Below are 26,786 nucleotides of genomic sequence, written 5' to 3' on the forward strand. Positions count from 1 at the left end.
TTTACAGCAATAGGTGCACAGAGACGAACCTCTGCATGGACAGATCATCCATATGAAATATTAGGCCCGGATGGACTCCGATGTGTATTACATAATGACCCATTAATTTTCAATTGGTAACATGTAATACCACATTTACATTGCAGAAATTTATGTTAGAAAATACAAGACAACAGTATGTTGCTTTCAGCAAAAAAAAGAACACGTAGAAAGAGTTGAGATAAAAAGACCATGTAGGGATCAAAGCTCCAAGATCCTTTCTTTACATACAGATGTTCCAGACTTTTGTGGTGTTTAAGTGTTCACCATGTCTGCTAGATGAAGGCTTGTACCATTTGTGCAATTAACAGACTTTGAAAAGGGATGAATAATGGGACTTCAAGAAGCTGGATGGTCCATCCTTTAAATCTCGGAAAGAGTTGGTCAAGTAGTTTCTGTAGTGCATTGATGGTGTCAACAGTGGTCAAAGGAGGGCACTCACATATAGAGAGAGTTCTGGATGGTCAACATGGATAGATGCATGCCAAAATCACCATATAATTAGAGTTTCTGTATCTCAAAGAACAGCCATGGCATGACAAATGGGTTGCTCCTGCAGTGACCATCCAGACCATAGGAAGCTATCTACTTGAAGCAGGAGTGCATCCACGTACTCCACTAGCTCATTTACCACAGACCTCTAGTCATTACCAAGAGCTCCTGCACTGGTGCTGTGAGAGAGCCCATTCGAGGCATGAATGGTAAACAATATTGTTCAGTGACAAAAGCAGGTTCTGCCATGTTAATAATGATGCGCTCTACTGCTATCATGCATAGTGCAGAGACACAGAGGACCAACACCAGGTGTCATGGTGTGGGATGCTATTAGATACCATAACCATTCCCATCTGGTATCCGTGGAGAGAACATTGACAAGGCTTTGGTATCTCCAGGACCAATCCTACTGCCTTTTATATGTGGTGTTCCAACAAGATAATGACTATCCATGTACTGTCCACACTATACAACATGCTCTTTAGGGTATCCAGCAGCATTCCTGGCCAGCTTGATGGCAGTAAGGGAAGATGCCGAGTATTAATGTGACCCTGCCTCAACATATACCATGCTGCAGGACCCAAAATAAAAGGTGTACCACCTTGGCTGTGTGATCATTGACCAAGCACCACTAGCAGCTTATACTTTGGCAATCTCCGCTCAGTCACATGAAGTTTTCTAAGTGTTCTTTTTTTCATTTTCTGCCAGTGCATTATCAACAGTTGTTCTGTGTATTGCAGCATTGCCCCTTTCACTTGAACCAAGGTGAACGTTGAGGAGGCTGCAGTGCTTGCACAAGCACTACGGCCCCCTCACGCAGCTGATCGGTGGGGGTTCTGAGAGTTGTATCCCCACCGATCTAATATTTATGACCTCTCCTAAGGATCTCAGACAACACTTTAGGGAGTGCCTGTGTTTCTTAAAGATCCTGTTTTAGGCAAACCGTTACCCTCAGGAACATTGGAGCCAATAAAAAGTGTTTACTTTTTTTTTGGAGGCTACAGTTACTCAGATAGATTTCTATAAAAAGGAGGGATCCTGTGTCTTTCCAGAGTAATGTGCAAATGTCCTAGATGTCCCAATATCTTTAAATCATACTATTCTATCCCTGTTCCTGCATTTCTTTCCTGGGTGCTGCTTAAGATTATCACCTGTCTGGTAAGCCATTTGGCCTAGCTGATATTACAAGTAGGATGCCCCTGCAGCATTTAATTTTTGCTTGTACAATAAAATGCCAGTAATTTTCAGTAGCCAAGGTGGTATGAGATACAACCTTGCTACTAACAACTATATCTCAGGCTGAAAAACACCAAGAGATAAGAATCAAAGCTTTAAAACAAGACCAGAATCGTTGTGCTATCTGCCAAACAACCCGAGATATTACTGTTTAAAATTTGGATTGAAAATGAGATCTATAGGTTTTACCGGCTGATTTTGTTCACATCACCGTTTAGCTTTTCATTCCTCTGATCCATCAGAAGAACAGAAAAAGAACTGATCCGTTATTTTGAGCATCAGTTTGTGCCACTTCCGTCAGAGACCAGATCTTTTCGAAAGGAGAAAAAGTCCTCCATGCAGGACTTTTTCACCCTATAAGATGCACCTGCCCATAAAAGCCCCCTAGGTTTTAGAAGAGGAAAATATGGGGGGGGAAACAAAAACATTTTTTATTCAGATCAGACCCTCAATGTCAATCACACCTCAGCTCAGACCCCCAGTTTTCATTAGACTGCAGTTCAGACACCCAAAAAGACCTCAGATAAGAACCCCAATGTTAATCAGACACCCCAAACAGACCCCAATGTTAATTGGACCCAAGATCAGCCAAAAATAAAAATCCCCTCTCCTGTTCAGACACCCCTGTTGCTCCTGAGATCCCACACTCTTCCTGCCGTGCTGTGACCAGACATCGCACAGGTCACAGAGCACAAGTACGTCCTCACACTATGCGCAGGTCACAGCACAGTGTGTGGTGCTGGTAGATGAATACCAGGGAGCGGTGAGTACAGAACCAGCATGGAGCGCTGTATTCACCACTCCCTGGTCTGACCGTACTAATGAGCATTTCAATAAGTGCATCTTATAGGGCGAAAAATCCAGTAACTGATCTCTGACAGAAGTGACACAAACTGATGCTCAAAAAAAGACAGATCAGTTATTTTTGGTGCAAACAGATGCTGAGCATAACTGATGCTCTAAATAACAGATTGTTGTTTTTTTTTATCTTCTGACAGATCAGAAGAGTGGAAAGCTAAATAGTCATGTGAACTCAGCCTTATTTGAAAGTCCTGGTCAGCACACTGGTTTTTACTTATCAACGTTTCATTTAGTAAAATCGGGGAATAAAAGCCCCAACCCCCACTTATGGGCGGGGTTTGTGTTAGCCCTGCACATTTTCGGCCTGGGACGTTGAGACAGTTGGCAACTATGCTGGTTGTAGGTGGTTGGTGCTTTGTGGTAGGACAATATCTGGATCAATATAAACTAAACCACGCAAGTTTTTTGGTCCATCCTGGACCTTTTTCACGGCCTAGGTAAGTAAAAAAAAATTCATTTAGTGATACAATAGACAAGAGGACGTACAAGTAAACAGAAGACAGTCATCTATAATGTATAATAATAAAAAATCTAAGATCACATTGTATCATTACTCATAACAAAGAGCATACAAAGAGTATTTACAAGCCATTAACAGAAAAAAAGCATAAAGCAATTATCATCACACAGACATAGGTGTCTGGAATTTGGATTTCAGCTGCTATGTTCAGCTTCAGCTAGAGGTGACAAAGTCTTAAGTGGCATATTGGGATGACACCGATCATATTTACATAGGTGAAGTCACAGGAGCAAACTGGAAATGTAAAGTGGGCCATGTTGTAGGAGGGTCCAAATTGAAGGAAGAAGACGGGGCAACACAAGTAGGCAGGGTCTGCAATACCATAGTGCAGCACAAAATATTGCCCCAACAGGACCAAATATCACTGCTGATTGTAGAGGTAGAAAGAATAGGCGGCACTCACCACTGGGATCATCAATCTTCTTTATTCACTGACATAATCGTCACACACAATAAACCCACTGCGACAAATTCCATTCTACACCATGACAGTTTTCACCCACGTAGCGTGAAGCAATCAGTGCCCTATGGGTAGTTTATTAGGCTCAGAAGAATCAACAACACTGATGAGGGGTAAGACAAGCAGGGGAACTAAAAGAGAGATTGATCAGAAGGGGCTACCCGGTCAGTGAGCTGGACAAAGCTTTGCATAGAGCACAAATATACACGCAGGAACAGCTTCTTCAGAGAGGCACAAACAAGGGATCTAGAAACAGTAGCGAAGATAGATTCACGTTAGTGCGGTATCGGATCTGATTAGCCAGGTCATCTACAACAACTGGGACATATTGAGGAATGAACCCAAAGATGTTGCAGCAAAGAGACCTTTGGTAGCCTTTAAGAGATGTCACACACTCAAAGACACATTAGTTAGTCGCTTGATTGAGAGCAGGGCTACTAATTGGTTAACCAGTAGAAGACCGGTAGGGAACTATAGATGTGGGGACTGTTCTTTCTGTAGTCACAATCACCAAATAAACATTTCTCACATTTGGAGGGGTTAATCACAGAGTAACACAGTTTATTACCTGCAAGACGGCTTATGTCGTTTATATTGTCATGTGTCGATGCAGAGCCTTCTACATAAGCCAAACTATAAGACCGATGTTTGAGAGATTCAGGGAGCATTTGAATTCGGTGAGAATGGAAGTACAGCGCATGGAGGAAACATTTGAAATTTGAGTTTTGTGGGCATTGAGAGTGTCCCTCCTATAACACAGGGAGGTGATAGACACTGTCTTTTACTTCAGAAGGGGGCAAGGTGGATCATCCTCTCAGATGTCGTTGGTGCACTGGGCCTTAATGAGAGGAACGATCTCAGTGCCTTTATCTAATAGCTGAATAGTGCTGGTAGGTTGCTTGAATTATTTATTGTATTTGGTTTTAATCGTGTTTTAGCGTCACAGGTGGTGGTGTTGATTGCATGTGATGATGCTTAAAAGGGGCGCTGACTCAGCGCCATGATGCCAGTACCCGGAAGAAGCCCAGTTTGCGCTAAACGTCCGTCGCTACTTAGCGTTCTGGGAGATGTGAGTCTGCCCCAGCTCTATTGTGTATAAAGATCAGTGATGGCCAGTTCGCAGTGTTCGCCGCCGAACACATGCGATCTGCCATCTTCACTCCCAAGTCCGGCGATGCAGAGGTAAGTCCTTACCTGTGCCTGCGCCGCGAGCCGCTCTGAAACACATGCGGTCACCGGGAGCAGGCAGTTCCGAGAACAGCCCGATGAAGGTGACCGCATGTGTTTCAGAGCGGCTCGCGGCGCAGGCACAGGTAAGGACTTACCTCTGCATCGCCGGACTTGGGAGTGAAGATGGCAGATCGCATGTGTTCGGCGGCGAACACTGCGAACTGGCCATCACTGATGACGATTATGTCAGTGAATAAAGAAGATTGATGATCCCAGTAGTGAGTGCCGCCTATTCTTTTTACCTCTACAATTAACGGTTTGAGTTGTTGTCTTCTATAAGGCAGAGCACCACGTACACTGCAGTATACAAGGGTCGGGAGACTAAGTCGGGCTGGAGTACGTACCGAGCAGTGCCGTCAGTGGTCTCTCTGTTTTTATGCTTGCACAAAATACTGCTTCAGCAGAGCCAAATACCAGAGTGTAGCACAAAATACTGCAATATTTAACGGTATAACTATTGAGTTCAGGAAAGAGTGCGGCCATTGGCCACATGCATAAGTACCCGATGTTCCTACATTAATTAATGCTGATCGCATCAGATCAATTATACAGTCAGGTCCATAAATATTGGGACATCGACACAATTCTAACATTTTTGGCTCTATACACCACCACAATGGATTTGAAATAAAACGAACAAGATGTGCTTTAACTGCAGACTGTCAGCTTTAATTTGAGGGCATTTATATCCAAATTAGGTGAACGGTGTAGGAGTTACAACAGTTTGCATATGTGCCTCTCACTTGTTAAGGGACCAAAAGTAATGGGACAGTTGGCTTCTCCGCTGTCCCATGGCCAGGTGTGTGTTATTCCCTCATTATCCCAATTACAATGAGCAGATAAAAGATCCAGAGTTAATTTCAAGTGTGCTATTTGAATTTGGAATCTGTTGCTGTCAGCTCTCAAGATGAGATCCAAAGAGCTGTCACTATCAGTGAAGCAAGCCATCATTAGGCTGAAAAAACAAAACAAACCCATCAGAGATAGAAAAAACATTAGGCGTGGCCAAAACAACTGTTTGGAACATTCTTAAAAAGAAGGAACGCACCAGTGAGCTCAGCAACACCAAAAGACCCGGAAGACCACGGAAAACAACTGTGGTGGATGACCAAAGAATTCTTTCCCTGGTGAAGAAAACACCCTTCACAACAGTTGGCCAGATCAAGAACACTCTCCAGGAGGTAGGTGTATGTGTGTCAAAGTCAACAATCAAGAGAAGACTTCACCAGAGTGAATACAGAGGGTTCACCACAAGATGTAAACCATTGGTGAGCCTCAAAAACAGGAAGGCCAGATTAGAGTTTGCCAAACGACATCTAAAAAAGCCTTCACATTTCTGGAACAACATCCTATGGGCAGCTGAGACCAAGATCAACTTGTACCAGAGTGATGGAAATAGAAGAGTATGGAGAAGGAAAGGAACTGCTCATTATCCTAAGCATACCACCTCATCAGTCAAGCATGGTGGTGGTAGTGTCATGGCATGGGCATATATGGCTGCCAATGGAACTGGTTCTCTTGTATTTATTGATGATGTGACTGCTGACAAAAGCAGCAGGATGAATTCTGAAGTGTTTTGGGCAATATTATCTGCTCATATTCTGCCAATTGCTTCAGAACTCATTGGACGGTGCTTAACAGTGCAGATGGACAATGACCCAAAGCATACTGCAAAAGCAACCAAAGAGTTTTTTAAGGGAAAGAAGTGGAATGTTATGCAATGGCCAAGTCAATCACCTGACCTGAATCCGATTGAGCATGCATTTCACTTGCTGAAGACAAAGCTAAAGGGAAAATGCCCCAAGAACAAGCAGGAACTGAAGACAGTTGCAGTAGAGGCCTGGCAGAGCATCACCATGGATGAAACCCAGCGTCTGGTGATGTCTATGCGTTCCAGACTTCAGGCTGTAATTGACTGCAAAGGATTTGCAACCAAGTATTAAAAAGTGAAAGTTTGATTTATGATTATTATTTTGTCCCATTACTTTTGGTCCCTTAAGAAGTGGGAGGCATATATGCAAACTGTTGTAATTCCTACACCGTTCACCTGATTTGGATGTAAATACCATCAAATTAAAGCTGACAGTCTGCAGTTCAAGGACATCTTGTTTGTTTTATTTCAAATCCACTGTGGTGGTGTATAAAGCCAAAAATGTTAGAATTGTGTTGATGTCCCAATATTTATGGACCTGACTGTATACCTGGCCAGTAGCTGTGTGGGGGGCTTGGGCGGCCCCCTGGACATCGGCAGGTACAGTGTCTGGATCCTGGACTAATTGGGAGACCTAATGATGTCTGGATTGGAAGTAACATCTCCAGAACCGTTACGCTAAGTACAGGAGATTAGGCTTGAGCGAATCAATCCATTCAAATACTTCAATTTTCATGCTGTTTCTGTGACGGACTGAACCGTCACTGGGGCTGCTGGAGAAGCCTGAGGGCCAGCCTCCTTCCTGCAGACTATGGACCGAGAACTGTGGAGACCCCCTGAGACCTTTTGGGGTTACAAGGAACTATGAACCCTGATTTATGTGTGTAATTTATATGCCACATATTTCCTATGGCCCATTGGAGGGGCGTGATGTGGATTCAGTGACACAAAAAGGGTTAACTCTTCACTGAGACTCCCACTGATTGTGTTGGTGATGGGATCAAGATGGTTGATTATAATGGCAGCCGACTCGTAGATGAGTAGATCACCATATGATACACTCAGGAGATAATCCCATCACATGTGTCTCCTCTTCCCATTCATTCATTATGGAGGGGGTGAAGATGTCTGTTTGCATGCTCATTGTTGATTGCGTCAACGACAGTGCCATTGTGTTTGTTAATTGCGTCACAGACAATGCCATTGTGTTTGTTGAATAGGGTTAGTTTTTGTGTTTAAACTGTACAGGATTGGCTGCTATGTCATGTCCTCAGTTCCCAACCAGGTCCACGGAGGAGGTAACCTTGTTGGAAAATGTGTATAAGTCAATGCTTGTGTGTTCAATAAAGAGTTCCTGTTTTACCCTTCATCATGTTGAGGCTGGTGTTTGGGTAACTGATCGACACTGGGGATTGCTATACGCTGAAGATTTGCTATACTCCCCTGGCTATAACTACAGCTCTTGTAAGAGCTGTTCCTGCTCTCTGGCTTTAGGAGAGGTTCACCCACTGGAGCCTGGAGCCTTGTCGTAGGTCCAGGGTGGGTAGGAGACGGTGAGACCTCAACCAAGCTTCGGCGGTTTGTGGGGTCTGTGGCGGTTATGGTGTCGAGTGAAGTGCTTGGAGTCCTCGGGAAGCGCTAGGAGCATCCATCGACGGAGGTACCCGGTCGGGGTGCCAGGAGATCTGTTACAGTTTCCATACAGCATTAAAATGTATTGGCTCCATGAAGCCAAAGTTTAGGTCGGCAGAAATCGCACGAGACTGTGGTTAATTCCTACTGTATGCATATCTTCATATTGAAAAACAATTTAAAATTGTACCAAAGCCCAGTTCGGATTTCTATTTTAAATTGTTTTTCAATACGCAGATATGCATACAGTAGGAATTAACCAAGTCTTGCACGACTTTGGGCGAGAAGAACTTTGGATCCACGGAGCAGCTTTAAAATGTAAGTATTTGAACAAATCAACTTTGGATCTATGATCTGAAGGTCAAAACACTCAAGCCTACAGGAGATCCTCAGGGATGTGTTCTCAGTCCACTACTGTTCACTCTACTGAGTCACGACTGTGCAGCAAGGCAAAATTCAAACCATATTGTCAAATTCACAGACAACATAACCGTGGTGGGTCTCATCAGTAAGAATGACAAGTCAAAGTACAGAGAAGAGGTGGCAAAAGAGATGCACTCCGTTCAGTTTTGTCCCCAATGAAAATTAATGGGGAGAAAACTGAAGTGTTTTACTGCGGCTTCAAGATCCTGTGAAAGTAACCTAAGTCTCATTTAACAACTGTTTTGGAGGCATTTACGCCTGTTGAGTTTTAAGACAAATTCAGAAGTTTTTTAACTTTTGCGCCTAATATCTGTCCTATTTATGTAGATGCGCTTTATTTTGTGCCAGATTTTATCGTAAAAACAGAGTAATTTCTGCGCCACCCCAGGGCTGGCGTACTTTTCTGTCTCTGTTTTGAGTGGTGAGTTGTGCCACAATTTGCCTACTTTCATGGAGACGTGCACCAAAATTCTGTTCACTTGCGCCACATTTTCATGCGCATATTATTTAGACCAGTTTTAGTGAATTTGAACCTGTCTTACTTAAGCCTCATGCACTCGGCCGTTGCAGCAGCTGGGACGGATCTAGACCCATTCAACTTGAATGGGTCTGTGATCCGTCCGCACCGTAAAAAAATAGAACATGTTCTATTTGTTTGCGGTGCGGAGGCATGGACAGAAACACCACGGAAGCACTCCGTAGTGGTTCCACGCCTCCGTTCCGCCCCGCAGCTCCAGATTGCGGACCCATTCAAGTGAATGTTTGAGGTCCGCAATACAGCCACAACCGGGCAACTGCCGTGTGCATGAGGCCTTAAACCAAAAAAGACAATCCAGATTTATTAATGCCTCATTCACACGTCAGTGTTTGGTCAGTGATTTCCATCAGTGATTTTGAGACAAAACCAGGAGCGGCTCTAAACACAGAACAGGTGCAGATCTTTCCCTTATACCTTATGTCTGTGGAGGCTCCAGTACTGGTTTTGGCTCACAATCACTGATGGAAATCACTGATCAAACACTGACGTGTGAATAAGGCTTAAGGGATAATAAATGAGGCGCAAATTAAATATAGACTTTTGCCAATACACCTGTTTGACAGAAGGTGTTCAATTTTATATCTGTTATTCAATCTGTTTAACAGATCCAGTGGTGGAGATTTATCATAGCCCGGCGCCATACACTGGAGTATGATAACCAGGCGCCAGCCTGAAGCTGCACCTGATTTATGATGAGGCGTATGAAGGGGAGCAGAGGGCTTGTTCTCCTATGGTTTCGGAGCCCCCAGCCAGTCTTTTTAGAACTGGGGAACCCGTGGATAAGAAGTCTATTCTTGGCCCCACCAATTATTTTTTCTTTAAAAGAGAAAACAAAAAGGCTAACAAAAAACAGATGGCTTCAGCCCTATATAAACCTTTGGATAACAGATGAGACTTGACCACTGAGGAAGGAGTCACTGCCAACTCCGAAACGCGTCTGGTGCACAAGTCTCAAGTAAAGCAAGAAAGAAACCGCAGCGTATTATCTGCGCAACATTTGAAGTTTTTTCTGGAGCGCTTTCTACATATCAATCAGGAAGAAATGCAAGTCCATCTGTGTCTAAACTAACAGACACCAAAGTAACGCCGATAATCAAGTGGGTCAAAACAATTATACCCCGGCGTCTAAAACGGACAGTTTCTTTGCCTGCTACAGTACCTTACTCACATATATCGAGAGCGGACCGGAACTGAGGCTTCTTGTGCTGCAACACGTGGGACGCCACGCCAAGCACGAGTGACCGGACATTTTACCGCTTCAAACAGTGAGTAGTGTGTTCATACACACCAAGCCATTATATCGCATCAATTGATATGCTGTAACAAACAGCAAGCAATATACGAGACTTTGTATCACATTGCAACACACTAGCCATAGCTGCTAGTTATTTCCCGACAATAGGAGAGATATAGCGCATATACCATTGCGCATTTGAACTTGAATACCATCAAATTTACCAATCTTATTGGATATCAGTGACACTTATACTGGCTTTCTCAATTTACACAGATAGTTATTTATGTTTTAATTGTATTTTAGTGAATGTATTTTATGCTATTCAGGTACCGTATATTATTTTATTGTAACTAATAAATAGTTTAAACGCATTGGCTGCAGTTCCATTTGATCATCATATGAGGTGTGCCCCTCTCCTCCATATAGTTTATTTACCTACCTAGAAGATTGGGGATATCTTTCTTTTAGGGGGAGCACCCATTCCGTATAAATTGGAGGGTGAGCCAATCCAATCCTACTTCTATATATTTAGGGTTTTGGTTACCTTTTCAACCACTGAAATCACTTACTCCACTGATATGAGTTACTACCGATTTGCAATAGCCATTTTGTCAGAGCCCATAGAGCGCTCGGTAGGGAGGTTGCAGCTGCGCTCACCCTCTAGTAACGAACACTCCCTGCGTCCACCAATCACAAGCTCCCTTCTCGTAAGGAAATAACTAGAGCGCAAGTGCTCTGAAAGCACGGAGGCGGGCGGGGGAAATCCTGCAGCCAATCCGAAGGCTAGAAGAACGCCGCCGCTATTGACGTCATTCTCGCTGACGTCCAATCGGAGATGACTAGGCCCGAGAGCTAGTTGAGTGAAGTCCAGAGGAAACGCGAGCCACCGGAGGCGACAGCGGAGGAGACAAACCGCCACATATCGCGATAGACTCCCCGATTGTGTGTGGGTGGAGCCTGAGGACGACATCACCACCCCTTACTTGCCGGGTAGGAATAAGAAAGTGGTATTAGGGGCGCTAACCTCCCAGTTGTCAGGTCAACCCGGAATTGAAGCAGCTATCAGGATCCCGGCTACTCCCTATAGTGTTCATGTGTCACCTGTACCTGTCGCCGGGAGCTGGCTGTGGGGCTTTCAGTGGAAGCCTGAGATTTCCTATGGGTGGCCGTACCCTGCCTGTGTTATCAGATACAGTACCCTGGCATCGCCGTGATCACCCACCGCCTCCACCTGGCATGGTCTCGTCACTAGGATGTCTGTTACCCATGTCACTATGCTGTGGCCACCCTGGGACACCCACCTGCCTGCACTCAGATGCATCACCGTGATCTCCCACTGCCTTCACCAGTGTCACCATGCCATGCCCACCCTCGGTGCCATCACCCATACATGTACAGTCTTATCAGATCCATTACTATGGCAGTGCTAGGATATCATCATGATGACCCACCGCCTCCACCTGGCATGGTCTGGTCACTAGAATGTCTGTTACCCATGTCACTATGCTTGGCCACCCTCCGGGCCTCCCACCTACCTATACTGCCTGCACTCAATACATCACCATGGTCACCCACCGCCTCCACCTGGCATGGGCTGGTCACTAGGATGGCTGTTACCCATGTCACCATGCTGTGCCCACCCTCGGTGCCACCCCCAATACATATACAGTCTTATCAGATCCATTACTGGCATGGTCTGGTCACTAGAATCTCTGTAGGATGTCTGTTACCCATGTCACTATGCTGTTGCCACCCTCAGTGACACCCACCTGCCTGCACTCAGATGCATCACCGTGATCACCCACTGCCTCCACCTGGCATGGTCTGGTCACCAATGTAGGGTGTCTGCGACCAGTGTCACCATGCCGTGCCCACCCTCGGTGCCATCCCCCATACATATACAGTCTTATCAGATCCATTACTATGGCAGCGCTAGGATATCATCATGATGACCCACAGCCTCCACCTGGCATGGTCTGGTCACTAGAATGTCTGTTACCCATGTCAATATGCTGTGGCCACCCTCCGTGGCACCCACCTACCTATACTGCCTGCACTCAATGCATCACCATGGTCACCCACCGCCTTCACCTCGCATGGTCTTATCACTAGAATGTCTGTAGGATGTCTGTTACCCATGTCACCATGCTTGGCCACCCTCCGTGGCACCCACCTACCTATACTGCCTGCACTCAATGCATCACCATGGTCACCCACCGCCTTCACCTTGATCTGATCACTGATGTAGAATGGCAGTCACCATGCAGTCTTATCAGATCCATTACTCTGGCAGTGCCAGGATATCACCATGAACATTCACCGCCTTCACCTGGCATGATCTGATCACTCATGTAGGGTGTCCGCCACCATGCCGTGGCAACTCACAGTGCCATCCCCCATACAGATCCCGTCTTATCAGATCTGTTACTCCGGCAGCGCCTGGATATCCCTGTCATCACTCACCATTGTGGATGCCTATGCTGTATGTTTTTCTGTAGGGTCTTCATACAGAGGCGACCTGTGCCAGCGTGTCAGGGTGCTCTCACCTCCTGTCATACACATACCACTAGCGCTGTCATATCATGGCTGCCCATAGGTCTGGTGTTTTGGTGGTCAGATGATCTCTGGTCTCATAGGGCACAGTGAATTCTGTAAAAACTTCTTTTTTTGGAGAATCCTTAAAAACCTCTTGTACAATGATTTAAAACCATACCTACGCATTTCGGACGTAGTATGACTTGTCCTTAATCATGGTATAGGCCTGTGATGGCTAACCTCGGCACTGCAGCTGTGGGAAAACTACAACTCCCAAGATGCACACTTGCTTGGCTGTTCTCAGAACTCCACAGAAATGAATGGAGCATGCTGGGAGTCGTAGTTTCACCACAGCTGGAGTGCCGGAGGTTAGCCATCACTGGTATAGGCCATCAGTATCTGATTGAGAGGGTGAGATCCGCGGTGGAAATCAGCAGAAAGATGTGACGTTGTGTGCGTTTCAAATCCTCAGGGCATGTCAATTTCTGTTAGGATTTGTCATCGATATTTATTAAAATAAACCTGCAGATCCAGATGGTACTATAAGGGCGGTCCACACGTCCATGTCGGCCACATCTCCCAGACGGACCCTGACTTACTGCATCGTAGTGATTTATGATTGTTCCTATTTGAGTACAGTATAAGAGACCCGCCATCAGATAGGAACAATCGCGGTCTGGGAGATGCAGCCGACACATGGACAGTGTTTCCCGGACTCAGCACATGGATCTGAAAGGGCAGTGTTGCAGTTTTGAGATGGAAGATTAGATTGTGGACACCAGTGCTGGGTTAATGGATGCTTCAGTACCTGTAAAAGGGTTTAGCGTGTAATGCTGCGGCGTGACTCATGTGTGTGTCATTGTTCTGCTGTAGGCTATGCTTGTCAGTGCATTCGCTCTCATAAACGGGTCTGGGATGGATAACTGTTCTGCCGAAAAAATAAAGAAAGATTATACTCGCCCCTGTATCCAAATGCCTCCCAGTGTCAGAATATATCACGTGGGGGCTAAAGGGAATCTGTCGCCAGTGACCTGTCTGCATAGACCCATAGGCGGAGATTTATCACACTGGTGTAAAGGAGATCAGCGCCTTTGGAAAATGAAGGGTGGAATCTGGTTGCTATGGGCAACTAAGCCAGTTCCACATCGTCTGAACAGGGTCTTACAAGAGTTAGCTCTGAGATGTGGACTGTAAGAAGCTGGACTTCTCTCCTAGAAGTAACAATAGAGCATCCTACTCAATCACACAATAAAAAGGGGACAAAAAGTTGTATTAGTTCTATTAAAACCTACAGCTCGCCTGCAAAAATAAGGCCTCGCACAGCTCTGGAGATGGGAATACCAATGGCAAAGAAAAGTAGTTTCAAAGGTTTTTATTCTTTTTACATTTTGTGAAAAGGTTCAATATTCTAGGCTCAAAGTCTCACACTCTAGTCAGCTAATTAATCCATACCCCCTGAGCAAAGGGTACCTCAAAATTCTGACTTTGGGGTTTCATAAGCTTTAAGCCATAATCATCCAAATTATACCAAATAAAGACTTGAAATATCTCGCTTTGCATGTAATGAGTCTCTCATGTTAGTTTCACCTTTTTAAGTTGGATTACTGAAATAAATGAACTTTGCGCGATATTCAAATTTTTCGAGTTTCACCTGTATACAAGCTATACAACTATGGTAACGCTGTAATCGGATCAACCCGCAGAATGAGGATGTCGGCATTTTTCCGCACAGTAAATACTGTAAAAACAAAACAAATAAAAACATGGTGGAAATAAAAACTGCGCGATTTGCCATTTTCTTTAGTCACCTTGTCCCCCTAAAAATTGGTTAGGACTGTTCAGACGTTCCATAAAATGCGGAATGCACGAGGCTTTTTTTGGTGTGTTTTTTTTTATATATCTTTTTATTTTTTACGCGTGGTATCGAATGGTATCAACTAGTATCGCAATACTTTTTTATGGTATCGAAACCGAATCAAAATTTTCGTATCAAAACAACCCTAGTGTGTACTATAGATCCGTATCTCCAGGCTCATTGGACTTTGCCATTGTTTTGCTTCTAAATGAAACTAAAGTGTAAATATTTAGGAGCCAAGTGATATTTATTGGTTGCCAAATGTGCTGATTGGCTGTTGGCAGCATTTACACTAGACTGTGGCCTGACCAGCAGACTAAGTGTCTGACAGCATCGGTTACACTAGACTATGGACTGGCTGGCGACAGTGTTTACAACAGACTGGGGACTGCCTGGCGGCAGTGTTTACAATAGACGGGGGACTGCCTGGCGGCAGTGTTTACAACAGACTGGGGACTGCCTGGCGGCAGTGTTTACAATAGACTGGGGACTGCCTGGCGGCAGTGTTTACAATAGACTGGGGACTGCCTGGCGGCAGTGTTTACAATAGACTGGGGACTGCCTGGCGGCAGTGTTTACATTAGACTGGGGACTGCCTGGCGGCAGTGGTTACATTAGACTGGGGACTGCCTGGCGGCAGTGGTTACATTAGACTGGGGACTGCCTGGCGGCAGTGGTTACATTAGACTGGGGACTGCCTGGCGGCAGTGGTTACATTAGACTGGGGACTGCCTGGCGGCAGTGGTTACATTAGACTGGGGACTGCCTGGCGGCAGTGGTTACATTAGACTGGGGACTGCCTGGCGGCAGTGGTTACATTAGACTACAATAGTCTGCCATGGTAACCGATTGGAGCCCCGCGATTTCACTGTGGGGCCTGTTATCAGAAGGCAGAGGGAGCCACATCCCTCTGCCTTGCCTCACAGATGCCGTGATCCGCGTTGAACATGGCATCGGAGGGGTTAAATGACGTGATGTGGTGTGATCACCATTCCCCATCATTGTGGCCGGGTGCTTGCTGCATGATACAGCCGGCACCCGCCCCCGTATGGTGCAGGCTCACTACAGCAGCCCGCTCTATACAAATGCGGGTGCATAATGCCATACATGAAAGGATGAATGGATCTTTCTATTCAGAATGCATGAGGACTATACAGATTTTATTTTTCTGGTATTGAGATCCTCTGCCAGATCTCAAAACCGGAAAACAACAATGCAAGTGTGAAAGTAGCCTCAACCAGGCATATTGCTTGGTAGGGTTGATCATTAATATTAAAACAATACCTTTCCTTAGTATGTTAAACAGCTGCAGAGAGTTCTGTGTGTTGTTGTTTTTTCATATGCAAATTAGCACATTGGAGCATCGGGGGACAAGGCTGAATCCTTGGAGCACTGCTTTTGTAACACCCCTGTGCTCTGCCCACTCCCCCTCCCCTTGATTTAGAGGGCTAGACATCCGGATGCTGAGGGCAGAGATGTTTCCTAGCATGTACTTATCACATACACTACTTATTATAGCCTTACCATGTTAAGAATAGAGGTTTTCTATGCTTAGAAAGCGAATACATATCATTGGTTTTTCAGAGGCCCAATATATGATTAAAAAGAAGCCAGTAATTGTATAAGTTTTCTAAGTATAGACAACCACTCTTCTCAATATGACAAGGCTGTAGCTTTAGGGTAAGTGGCCAGCCTTGCATGTAGATGTCCTAGGTTGAAATTCAAGGAGAGACTACAAGATTTTATTTTCTCCCTTATTTAACCCACAGTAAAAGGCTATAGCTTTATACATATTACTGTTGTGTCTATAATCATATATTGTGACCTGTGAATAAACCAGCAATATGTGTTAGGATTCTAAACATAGAAAACCTCTATTCTCAATATACACTGCTCAAAAAAATAAAGGGAACACTTAAACAACACAATGTAACTCCAAGTCAATCACACTTCTGTGAAATCAAACTGTCCACTTAGGAAGCAACACTGAGTGACAATCAATTTCACATGCTTTTGTGCAAATGGGATAGACAACATGTGGAAATTATAGGCAATTAGCAAGAGACCCCCAATAAAGGAGTGGTTCTGCAGGTGGTAACCACAGACCACTTCTCAATTCCTATGCTTCCTGGCTGATGTTTTGGTCACTTTTGAATGTTGGCGGTGCTTTCACTCTAGTGGTAGCATGAGACGGAGTCTACAACCCACACAAGTGGCTCAGTTAGTGCAGCTTATCCAGGATGGCACATCAATGCGAGCTCTGGCAAGAAGGTTTACTGTGTCTGTCAGCGTAGTGTCCAGAGCATGGAGGCGCTACCAGGAGACAGGCCAGTACATCAGGAGACGTGGAGGAGGCCGTAGGAGGGCAACAACCCAGCAGCAGGACCGCTACCTCCGCCTTTGTGCAAGGAGGAACAGGAGGAGCACTGCCAGAGCCCTGCAAAATGACTTCCAGCAGGCCACAAATGTGCATGTGTCTGCTCAAACGGTCAGAAACAGACTCCATGAGGGTGATATGAGGGCCCGACGTCCACAGGTGGGGGTTTTGCTTACAGCCCAACACCGTGCAGGACGTTTGGCATTTGCCAGAGAACACCAAGATTGGCAAATTCGCCACTGGCGCCCTGTGCTCTTCACAGATGAAAGCAGGTTCACACTGAGCACATGTGACAGATGTGACAGAGTCTGGAGACGCCGTGGAGAACGTTCTGCTGCCTGCAACATCCTCCAGAATGACCGGTTTGGCATTGGGTCAGTAACGGTGTGGGGTGGCATTTCTTTGGAGGGCCGCACAGCCCTCCATGTGCTCGCCAGAGGTAGCCTGACTGCCATTAGGTATCGAGATGAGATCCTCAGAACCCTTGTGAGACCGTATGCTGGTACGGTTGGCCCTGGGTTCCTCCTAATGCAAGACAATGCTAGACCTCATGTGGCTGGAGTGTGTCAGCAGTTCCTGCAAGACCAAGGCATTGATGCTATGGACTGGCCCGTCCGTTCCCCAGACCTGAATCCAATTGAGCACATCTGGGACATCATGTCTCGCTCTATCCACCAACGTCACGTTGCACCACAGACTTCCAGGAGTTGGCAGATGCTTTAGTCCAGGTCTGGGAGGAGATCCCTCAGGAGACCGACCGCCACCTCATCAGGATCATGCACAGGCGTTGTAGGGAGGTCATACAGGCACGTGGAGGCCACACACACTACTGAGCTTCATTTTGACTTGTTTTAAGGACATTACATCAAAGTTGGATCAGCCTGTAGTGTGTTTTTCCACTTTAATTTTGAGGGTGACTCCAAATCCAGACCTCCATGGGTTAAAAAATTTGATTTCCATTTTTTAATTTGTGTGATTTTGTTGTCAGCACATTCAACTATGTAAAGAACAAAGTATTTCAGATTTTTTTTTAATTAATTCAGATCTAGGATGTGTTATTTTTGTGTTCCCTTTATTTTTTTGAGCAGTGTAGTAAGGCTATAGCCTTTTATATTATGGGTTAAATAAGGGAGGAATATATCTAGAAGCTATTCCTGGAATTTCATCCTGGGACATCTACATGCAAGGCTTACCTCAAGGCTATAGCCTTATCATATTGAAAATGTATTAATATATATTATAGGCTTCTTTATAGTCATATATTGTGCCTGTGAATAAACCAGTAATATGTATTAGCTTTCTAAGTATAGAAAACCTCTATTCTCAACATGGTAAGGCTATAATAGGTAGTGTATATGATATGTACATGCCAGGACACAGCACTGCCCTCAACATGCTGATGTCTAAACCTCTCAATAAAGTGGAAGGGGCAGTGTGCAGAGCAAAGGGGTGTTACAAAACAGTGCTCCAAGGATTCAGTCCCACCTTCTGGTGCTCCAACATGCTTATTTGCATGATTAATAAAAACGTAGATATCTCTGCAGCTCTTCAACATACAGGCAAAAGAAAAGTATTGTTTTAATCAGCATGATCAACCCTACCAAGCAACATGCCTGGTTTAATAGGATTGATCATGCTGACAAAAGCTCTTTAAGCCCTGTCGTTATTGCCCATGGCATGTGATGGGTTAAACTACTGGGATCGGAGTCATTAGCGATCTCGGTCATTGCGGCCAAGCGTTAGGCGTTTTAGGCTTCGTGCACGCGAGTGCAAACCACAGATCTGCAAAATACAGACCCCTTCCGTGTGCAATCCGCATTTTTCTCATCCCCCATTTCTACAAATTACTACTCTTGTCTGCGATACGGGCAAGAATAGGATATGTTCTATAATTTTCAGAACGGAGACAGATTCTTACAGCACACAGTTTTGGGTCTGTGTGTAATCCGCAAAAAATGCAGATCGGACATAATATGGTCGTGTGCATGAGGCCTTCCACAGCCAGCAGCCGCTGCGTATGGAGCGGGCTCAGCTCATAAGTCCACCTCATAGTTTATTTTGCAATGTTTTGCGTTAAGGGGATAAATGACCGTTCTAGAGCATCTTTTATAACTCCATGCTGTGTTTTTCCTCTATTATTCCTACTAAACACGTATGATTAAATGTACCACTGGTTGTTACCATCCCTCTTGTCAAAGAGGTGTGTCCCTAGACAGTCTGCCACTGGGAACATAGAGTTGACCATTAATAAACTTCACACAACATAAGAGTCTTAGATGCTGCAGAATAGTAATTTCGTGTGGAATATGATGTCAGGAGAGATGACAGGTCTTCTTTTAGGAGTCATTAGTGACCATTCTCTTTGCTACCAGTAGGAACAATGGGGGAGATTTATCAAAACTGGTGTAAAGGAAAACTGGCTTAGATGCCCATAGCAACCAATCAGATCACACCTTTAATTTTTCAGAGCTCCTTTGGAAAATGAAAGGTGGAATCTGATTGGTTGCTATAGGCAACTAAGTCATTTCTACTTTACACCAGTTTGATAAATCTCCCCAGTGAGTATATGGTAAATCAAGCGCTCTGGTTGCTGCCGGCCACATGGTCATCTATGCTTAGCTTCCATAAATGAAGCCTGCGATGTGACCAAATTGTCCATGTGCTATATGTATGGTCGACCGATTCCTGCCGTGTTGGGAAATGCCCTTGTGACACACCGTTGGTCCTGCTCTTGAGATATCGGGCGAGGGAGACATAGGAACAGTATTTTTATCACCCGAGCCTTCCTGCCGACGTGCTATCCTGTTAGTAGGAAATCTCATAAGCAGTAATTGGCTTTAACGTTAGGCCGCCCAGAATGTGTCAGGTAGGGTGTGAATACTTTTTGATTAATTTTGTTTGTGACAAATTTAGAAATTATGAAATTATATATTTATACATGTCAGATAAAGTCTGCTAAACAGGTTAAAGGGGTTCTCCGGGACGTTATCTACCTATACTTAGGATAGGTTGTCAGTGTTTTAATTGGGCGCAGTCCAACCTCTGTGGACAGTGAAGCGGGCTGATCGTCAGGGGCCTCGGATGCCCAAAATTTAGTGGAGAACCCTTTTGACACTTAAAGGGCATCTGTCAGCAGATTTGTACTTATGACACTGGCTGACCTGTTACCTGTGCGCTTGGCAGCGTTAGGCATCTGTGTTGGTCCCATGTTCATATGTGCCCGCATTACTGAGAAAAATGATGTTTTAATACATGCAAATGAGCCTTTAGGAGCAACGGGGGTATTGCTGTTACTCCTGTAGGTTCTGCTCTGTATGTAACTGCCGCACCCTCTGCACTTTGATTGACAGGGCCACGCAGTGATAACATTTTCACTTCTGCCTGTCCCTGTCAATTAAAGTGCAGAGGGTGCGGCAGTTGCAGAGAGAGCAGAGCCTCTAGGTGCAATGGCAACGCCCCCATTCCCCCTAGAGGTTCATTTGCATGTATTAAAACATCATTTTTTCTCAGCAATGCAGGAACATATGAACATAGAACCAACACAGATGCCTTCAGCTGCCAAGTGTACATGCAACAGGTCAGCCAGTGTCATGGGTACAAATCTGCTGACAGGTGCCCTTTAAAAAAAAAACAACACATAAAAAGAATAAAAATTGACTGCAGCACTCCTCTTTCCTAAATTGTAATCCAAAGAGGTAAAAAATAAGAACCTTAAATATTCTTATGTTTCCTGGTGGTGTCCATTTTATCTCTCCTATATGAATCATGGGTTTGGGGAAAGAAATGGGGCTTGCGCCAGTTTCTGGCTGGGGTGCAGTAAAAGCTATAGAGATACTTCCTCCCCTTCGCCCTCTTTCTGCATCTGACAATCTTGTGTATAATACTCCTATAGTACACCTTAATCAGTGCCATACATGCTCCTCTGGAATTCTGGGAGGGAAGGGATGCAAATGAGCTCTTAACAAGCTCTGCCTCTAATGCCACCAGATGTAAGGCAGCGATCCTATAAGTCAACGTTCAGCTCTTAAAATAAGCCTTGAGACATGACTTGGATATTAAATAAGCCAGCACCCCATCTGCAGACAGCTGTTTCGGGGTGATTGCCCCTCATCAGTGCAGAGCAGAGAGTACTGGCTTAACTGGGTGAGAGGCCTGTGTCCAGGTAAGGGGGGGAACTAGACACAGGCCTCTCACCCAGTTAAGCCAGTACTCTCTGCTCTGCACTGATGAGGGGCAATCACCCCAAAACAGCTGTCTGCAGATGAGGTGCTGGCTTATTTAATATCCAAGTCATGTCTCAAGGCTTATTTTAAGAGCTGCCTTACATCTGGTGGCATTAGAGGCAGAGCTTGTTAAGAGCTCATTTGCATCCCTATACTCCTATAGTTGCATGCTGTGGGTTGTCGTTTCATAACCACTGGGAGGCTATTGCTAGACAATAGAGTTTTTTAATATCACACTGTGAGGATGCATTTTTTTTCCAGTTTTTTATGATTTTTCATCTTGACAGACAATTTTCTAATTGATTGCTGTAGATCCAACATCTGGAATCCCAAACGATCAGCTGTTACACCTCAGTGAAGTTGCACATTTCTCATGCGGTGGCCTCTGCAGGATGAATGTGGTATTACATTGTGCTCACTCATAGTCCATGCAATGTATGGTCACACTGAGTCCTCCAGAGCAAGAGCTGCTCTTACAATGTGGTTTATTACTCTGTTCCACGTGTCAAGCCTGTGACAAACTTATGGAGCCATTCTTGATGGAATCATAGAATTTTGTAGCTGATTTCTTCCCATGGAGCTGTATTAGCACTCCCTAGTTCGCTGTCACAAGTGCTGCCTCCCGTCAGGTACCTAAGTAGAAGTCACCTTTCCGGGACATGATGATCACAATGTAAATGGTGGATTCCCAGTGCTGCTTCCCAGGGTAGTAAGAACCTGAAAATGGCAGTCTAGGAGACATGACGGCGCAGCAATGCCCCTGTAATTCCCATACGACTGGCAGCTGGTACTCCAGTGCATTGCTGGGGAGCCACTTAGTGCCTTATAGTGGGGATTATATTGTGCATTATCAGCAATTCCCTCGTGTATATCTATTAATGGAATCACTCGCTTGATGAGCCTGGTTGATTCGGTTAATAGAGCCTCAGACAAACATTAAAATCCCTGCATCTGAAGGTGATGTCAGCAGAGTACAGGTAACGGTTAAGGTGGCAGCAGGCAGTCATATGCTAGCTGTTCAGGAAATGTAGGCTATGGCTAATTAAAGGGGTACCTCACTCGTAACCGTGATCTATTAGTATGAGTGGAGTAGCAGTTACAAAGAGCATCCGTGACTGAAGGAGCCTCCATGTCAGTAGACTGCATGGAAAGCTCATTGTTTTCAGTAGAGACTGTGTAATGCCTCATTTCCACTGTGGTGGCGCTGCAGAAAAATTAACCACTTGTTGCCAATGTCCTGTACAAATCACAGGTGATGGGCTGAGCACCTTTGACCAGCTCAGTGAGATGGACAAAAAATAAGGAAAAGAACAAACAGCAGGTGGCGCTATACAGATACATTTTATTGAAAAGCTCACTGGCTATACAAAATATTTAATTACATACAATTACAAAAGTGTTCAGATCCAGGTGTTGGTTTGAAACATGTAGAATATGCTTTGTGACACAACCCCTTTAACACCCAGAGAGCCCCTTTAATGTAATAAAGGGTGGAGAAAGACACCATTCATCTCCCACAATCTCCTTCTGCAGATCGCCCGGGGACAGTGGTGACTGTCAGGATGGGGGAAACGCAGCATTACAGGGTATTTCAGCCATTCATAGTTGGGATTGGACTACCTGTCTTAGGCCTCATGCACATGTCTGTATTTTTCATCCGTGTGCTGTCTGTGTTTTATGCGTGCATAGCACTGTGCCATTCATTTCTATGGGGCCATGCACACGTCAGTGTTTTTTTCGGATGCATTTTTTGCAGACGGGAATAGCCCTTTCTACTGATGAGAGTGAGGAAAACACGGAAGGTATCAGTATTCGTTGTTTGCAGACCAGAACACAGCCGTGTGCATGATGAGGCCTTCTGCTGTGGTCGGGTTGGTCAGAGTTATGGAGACAATTGAGGAGGCTGCTCTTCACTGTTTCGGTTATTCCCATAGAAGTGAATGGAAGCAGCGTGGCATAGTTGTCGCATTGAGTACTACATCAGTGACCACCCCTGTGATGTCCTTTTGCAGTAACTGCAACCATACAAACAATTCAAGACCTCTGCTTGTAGACGCTGAATGGGAGCAAGTCATGTGATGGACACACAGATAACATATGTGCACCTGTGTAAGCCTAACAAGGACATTTCATCCCTTTTAGGCTGGGGTTTTATGGCGCCATGACATCAAGGGTGAATTGCTATATGGCATGGGATTGAAAGGTTTTGTTTTTACATGGGGCTGTATTCCAGCAGCACCTTTCTCCTTCTGATCGGTTGGACCACCACCAGTCAGAAAGTGATGGAATATCCTAACATATCCTATGGCGTCACTGGCTTATGCGGAGGTGAACATTGTAGCTGCCCATTCACTGACAGCAGGCAGAGATCTTGGTAACTGTGGGGGAGATTTCTCAAACTGGTGTAAAGTAGAACTCGCTTAGTTGCCCATAGCAACCAATCAGATTCCACCTTTCTTTTTCTAAAGGAGCTCTGTAAAGTGTAACGTGGAATCTGATTGGTTGCTATGGGCAACTAAGCGAGTTCTACTTCACACCAGTTTGATCAATCTCCCCCTGTGAGTTTCAGATCTCCTCATTCTCCAATGATTAGGTAAAGCTGGAGAACCTCGTGTCACCAGCATTCGGAGGGTAAAGGGATGTGGCTCTCACACGTGCTGTATTATTACTCACTGCGCTCTGATATTATTCACTGTGTTTTGTCAGGCTTCTCAGGGCAGGATGGTATAACGTCAGTCACATGATTAATAAGGACGTGCGGGCTCCATTACTCACATAGCGTATTGTAGGGTGTATGGGTATCGGAGAAGTGAACTGGAGCGGATAGCCACTAACCGGCAGGGGAGAGGAGCAGACAGCAGTTTTGTGTCCAGTTCTTGGGACCCTTTAACTCCTTAGAGCCTTTAACTCCTTAGAGCATTGGGACATACATTTACGTCTCGTGCACATGAAGGGTGAATGGAGCAGGCTGTGGAGCTGAGTGGACACCCGATCCTGGGCACCTCAGGTGCCGTGGTCGAGGGGGCTGACTCCTACATGGTCTGTGTGTGACTGACATCGGGACTTGCACTGGCACTGCTAAGGGTAGTATAATAAATGCCAGCTAGCTGTTAAACAAGTCCGGGCATGGCACTGTGTAGTGCTCAAAGTTGTATTTTTTTGGCTTTCCCCTGTGGTACTCTGAAGGCATTTGGATTGATTACCTGTGTTACTCAACACTGTAGTGCTTAGTACTAATGAAAAACACATATGTCAGGCTACCATCAGATAATGTGCTGCCATGTTCACTGCCGTTCCAGGCGTGTCCTATAGAATCATACGTGTATCATGTGTTGTTTAGGTCTGTGTGTAGCGTGCTTCACTATCTCTCTCTTCCCTCTTTCCAGGTCGTGACTTAATCCAGGAGTGCAGCTCCGAAGCAGACTGAACCCCCGCCCCCCAGTGTCATCAGCCACATGGATTACCAAGGGATTACTGCAAGGAGGGAGACGGACTAATAAGGGGAGGGGGCAAAGGGCTGCAAGACATTGCATGCTCCCCTCACTCTGGAGATTTGGAGGAGGGGAGGCTTTCACTGTTAGCGACCCCCGAATTATTAGGCGCTGATTTGCTGGACCATGTGGGGAGATATTTAATAGCCTTTGTATACTGGCCCCTCTAGATTGCTTCCTGTATATATTTCTCCCATTGCCTACTAGTGCTGTGTGGGGATATGCTGTACCCCCTAGTTCCATCCTCCCATCTTCACGATGCCTGCAGGAACTGTCAAGTCATTCAAACCCAGCAAGTACATCCCTGTGGCAGCAGCAACCGTCTTTCTAGTGGGATCTACCACACTTTTCTTCACTTTCACGTAAGTCCGGCAAGACCTTAAGGGGCTCCCCTGTCTGCAGATTGCATTTTTGCATTTATTACTATCATCTTTGAATAACACGTGTGCGTGTACCGTGTCTGTACATACCTGACCCCACATGCCGACATTTTCCATCCACTGGACACATTCATACGAGATTGAATTTATACGTATATTTATTAATCTTTTTATTTTTTTTCCCACCGGTTTCTCTTCATGTCTCTTCCTTTAGCTTCCATTTATTTATTTGTCTGGCAACCCCCATCTGTCCCTTTAATTCTGTCCCAGATTTGGGGATTACTTAGTATATACAAACCATCTAAAGAGATTACACCAGTCTGAACCTCATGATATGTCCATCAGTGTCTGACTACTTCAGAATGACAAAAAAATAACAATGACCTCACTTCAGTCATTTAGTCACGTGAGAAAACACAAACAAAAAAGACTGAGCACTGTTTATCTGTAGCGTAGATGTTAAAATGTTAAAAAGCGTTACTTAATATGTAAAAAATCAGAATACATGGTACAGAATATGTAAAAAAATAATACTTAGTAAAGTACTAAATATGTATAAGGAATACAAATATCATACTGAGGCTACATTCACACAAACGTATTTTGTTTCCGTGTCCGTTCCGTTTTTTTTTGCAGACCCAATTATTTGGGTCCACCAAAAATGCAGAGAGCACACCGTGTGCTATCCAGCAAAAAAGCCAGTCATTGGCTGGAGCGGTGCAAGTGACTATGCCCATGTCCAACCGGATGTAAACAGCGCCGGAACCAGAAGATGGCGACAGCGGGAGCAGGAGACTATGAATCTTCTGTTTCAGGCCCGTGCTGCAGGAACGTGTTAAAAATCATTTTTTACCAGTAAATCTGTAAGCCCCTGTTACACGGCACGATATTCAGGACAATTACTGGGAACTATTGTTCATAGGAGCGATCATTCCTGATATCTGGCCGGTATAATTGTGCCGCTGATCAGCCGGTAAACAAGGAATCACTCGTTTGTCGGCTGATTTGCATATTTTATCAGGATGAAAGATGTACAGCAAGCATGTCAAACTCAAAAGCTAACATGGGCCAAAAAAACAAAATTTTAGTTTATGTGGGCCGCATCAAAAAAATATTTTTTTTACAATATAATGCAGACGGATCCGTTCTGAACGGATCCACCGTCTGCATTATATGAGCGGATCTGTCTCAGACGGATCCGCTCTGAACGCAAGTGTGAAAGTAGCCTTAGGGGCGAGAACCTGGGATCTTTAATCCCTTGTCCTATTCAGCTCTATCAGGGTGAATAGGACTTCACACTGTCCCTGCTGCTCTGTGCCTTGTGCACACAGCATCAGGGATGTTACCATGGCAACCAGGGCTTCTGTAGCGTCCTGGCTGCCATGGTAACTGATCGGAGCCCCAGGCTTACACAGCTGGGGCTCCGATCAGAAGCTGCCACTGCACCACCAATGAGGGGGAGGGGAGAGGTCCCTGTGGCCACTGCCACCAATGATTTTAATACTGGGGGGGTTGAGAGGGGCTGGCGCACTGTGCCACCAATGATTTTAATGGGATGGGGGGTTGAGGGGGGGGGGGATGGGGGCACACTGCACCACCAATG

The 26,786-nt window shown here is 45.1% G+C and overlaps 1 protein-coding gene across 2 annotated transcripts in view; it reads left to right on the plus strand.

The window, feature by feature from the left end:
- The first annotated feature begins 11,152 nt into the window (after positions 1–11,152).
- ZDHHC5 (zinc finger DHHC-type palmitoyltransferase 5) overlaps positions 11,153–26,786 on the plus strand; it is a 48,292-nt gene continuing 32,658 nt past the window's right edge. For both annotated transcript variants that reach the window (XM_040436058.1, XM_040436057.1), the window contains exons 1-2: positions 11,153–11,312; positions 24,699–25,165. In XM_040436058.1, coding sequence (XP_040291992.1) covers positions 25,062–25,165 — 104 coding nt within the window. In that variant the 5' untranslated portion in view covers positions 11,153–11,312; positions 24,699–25,061. The remainder of the gene's footprint in view (positions 11,313–24,698; positions 25,166–26,786) is intronic.

This window comes from Bufo bufo, chromosome 6 (genome assembly GCF_905171765.1).
Source record: "Bufo bufo chromosome 6, aBufBuf1.1, whole genome shotgun sequence".
In the NCBI taxonomy this organism is placed as follows: Eukaryota; Metazoa; Chordata; class Amphibia; order Anura; family Bufonidae; genus Bufo; species Bufo bufo.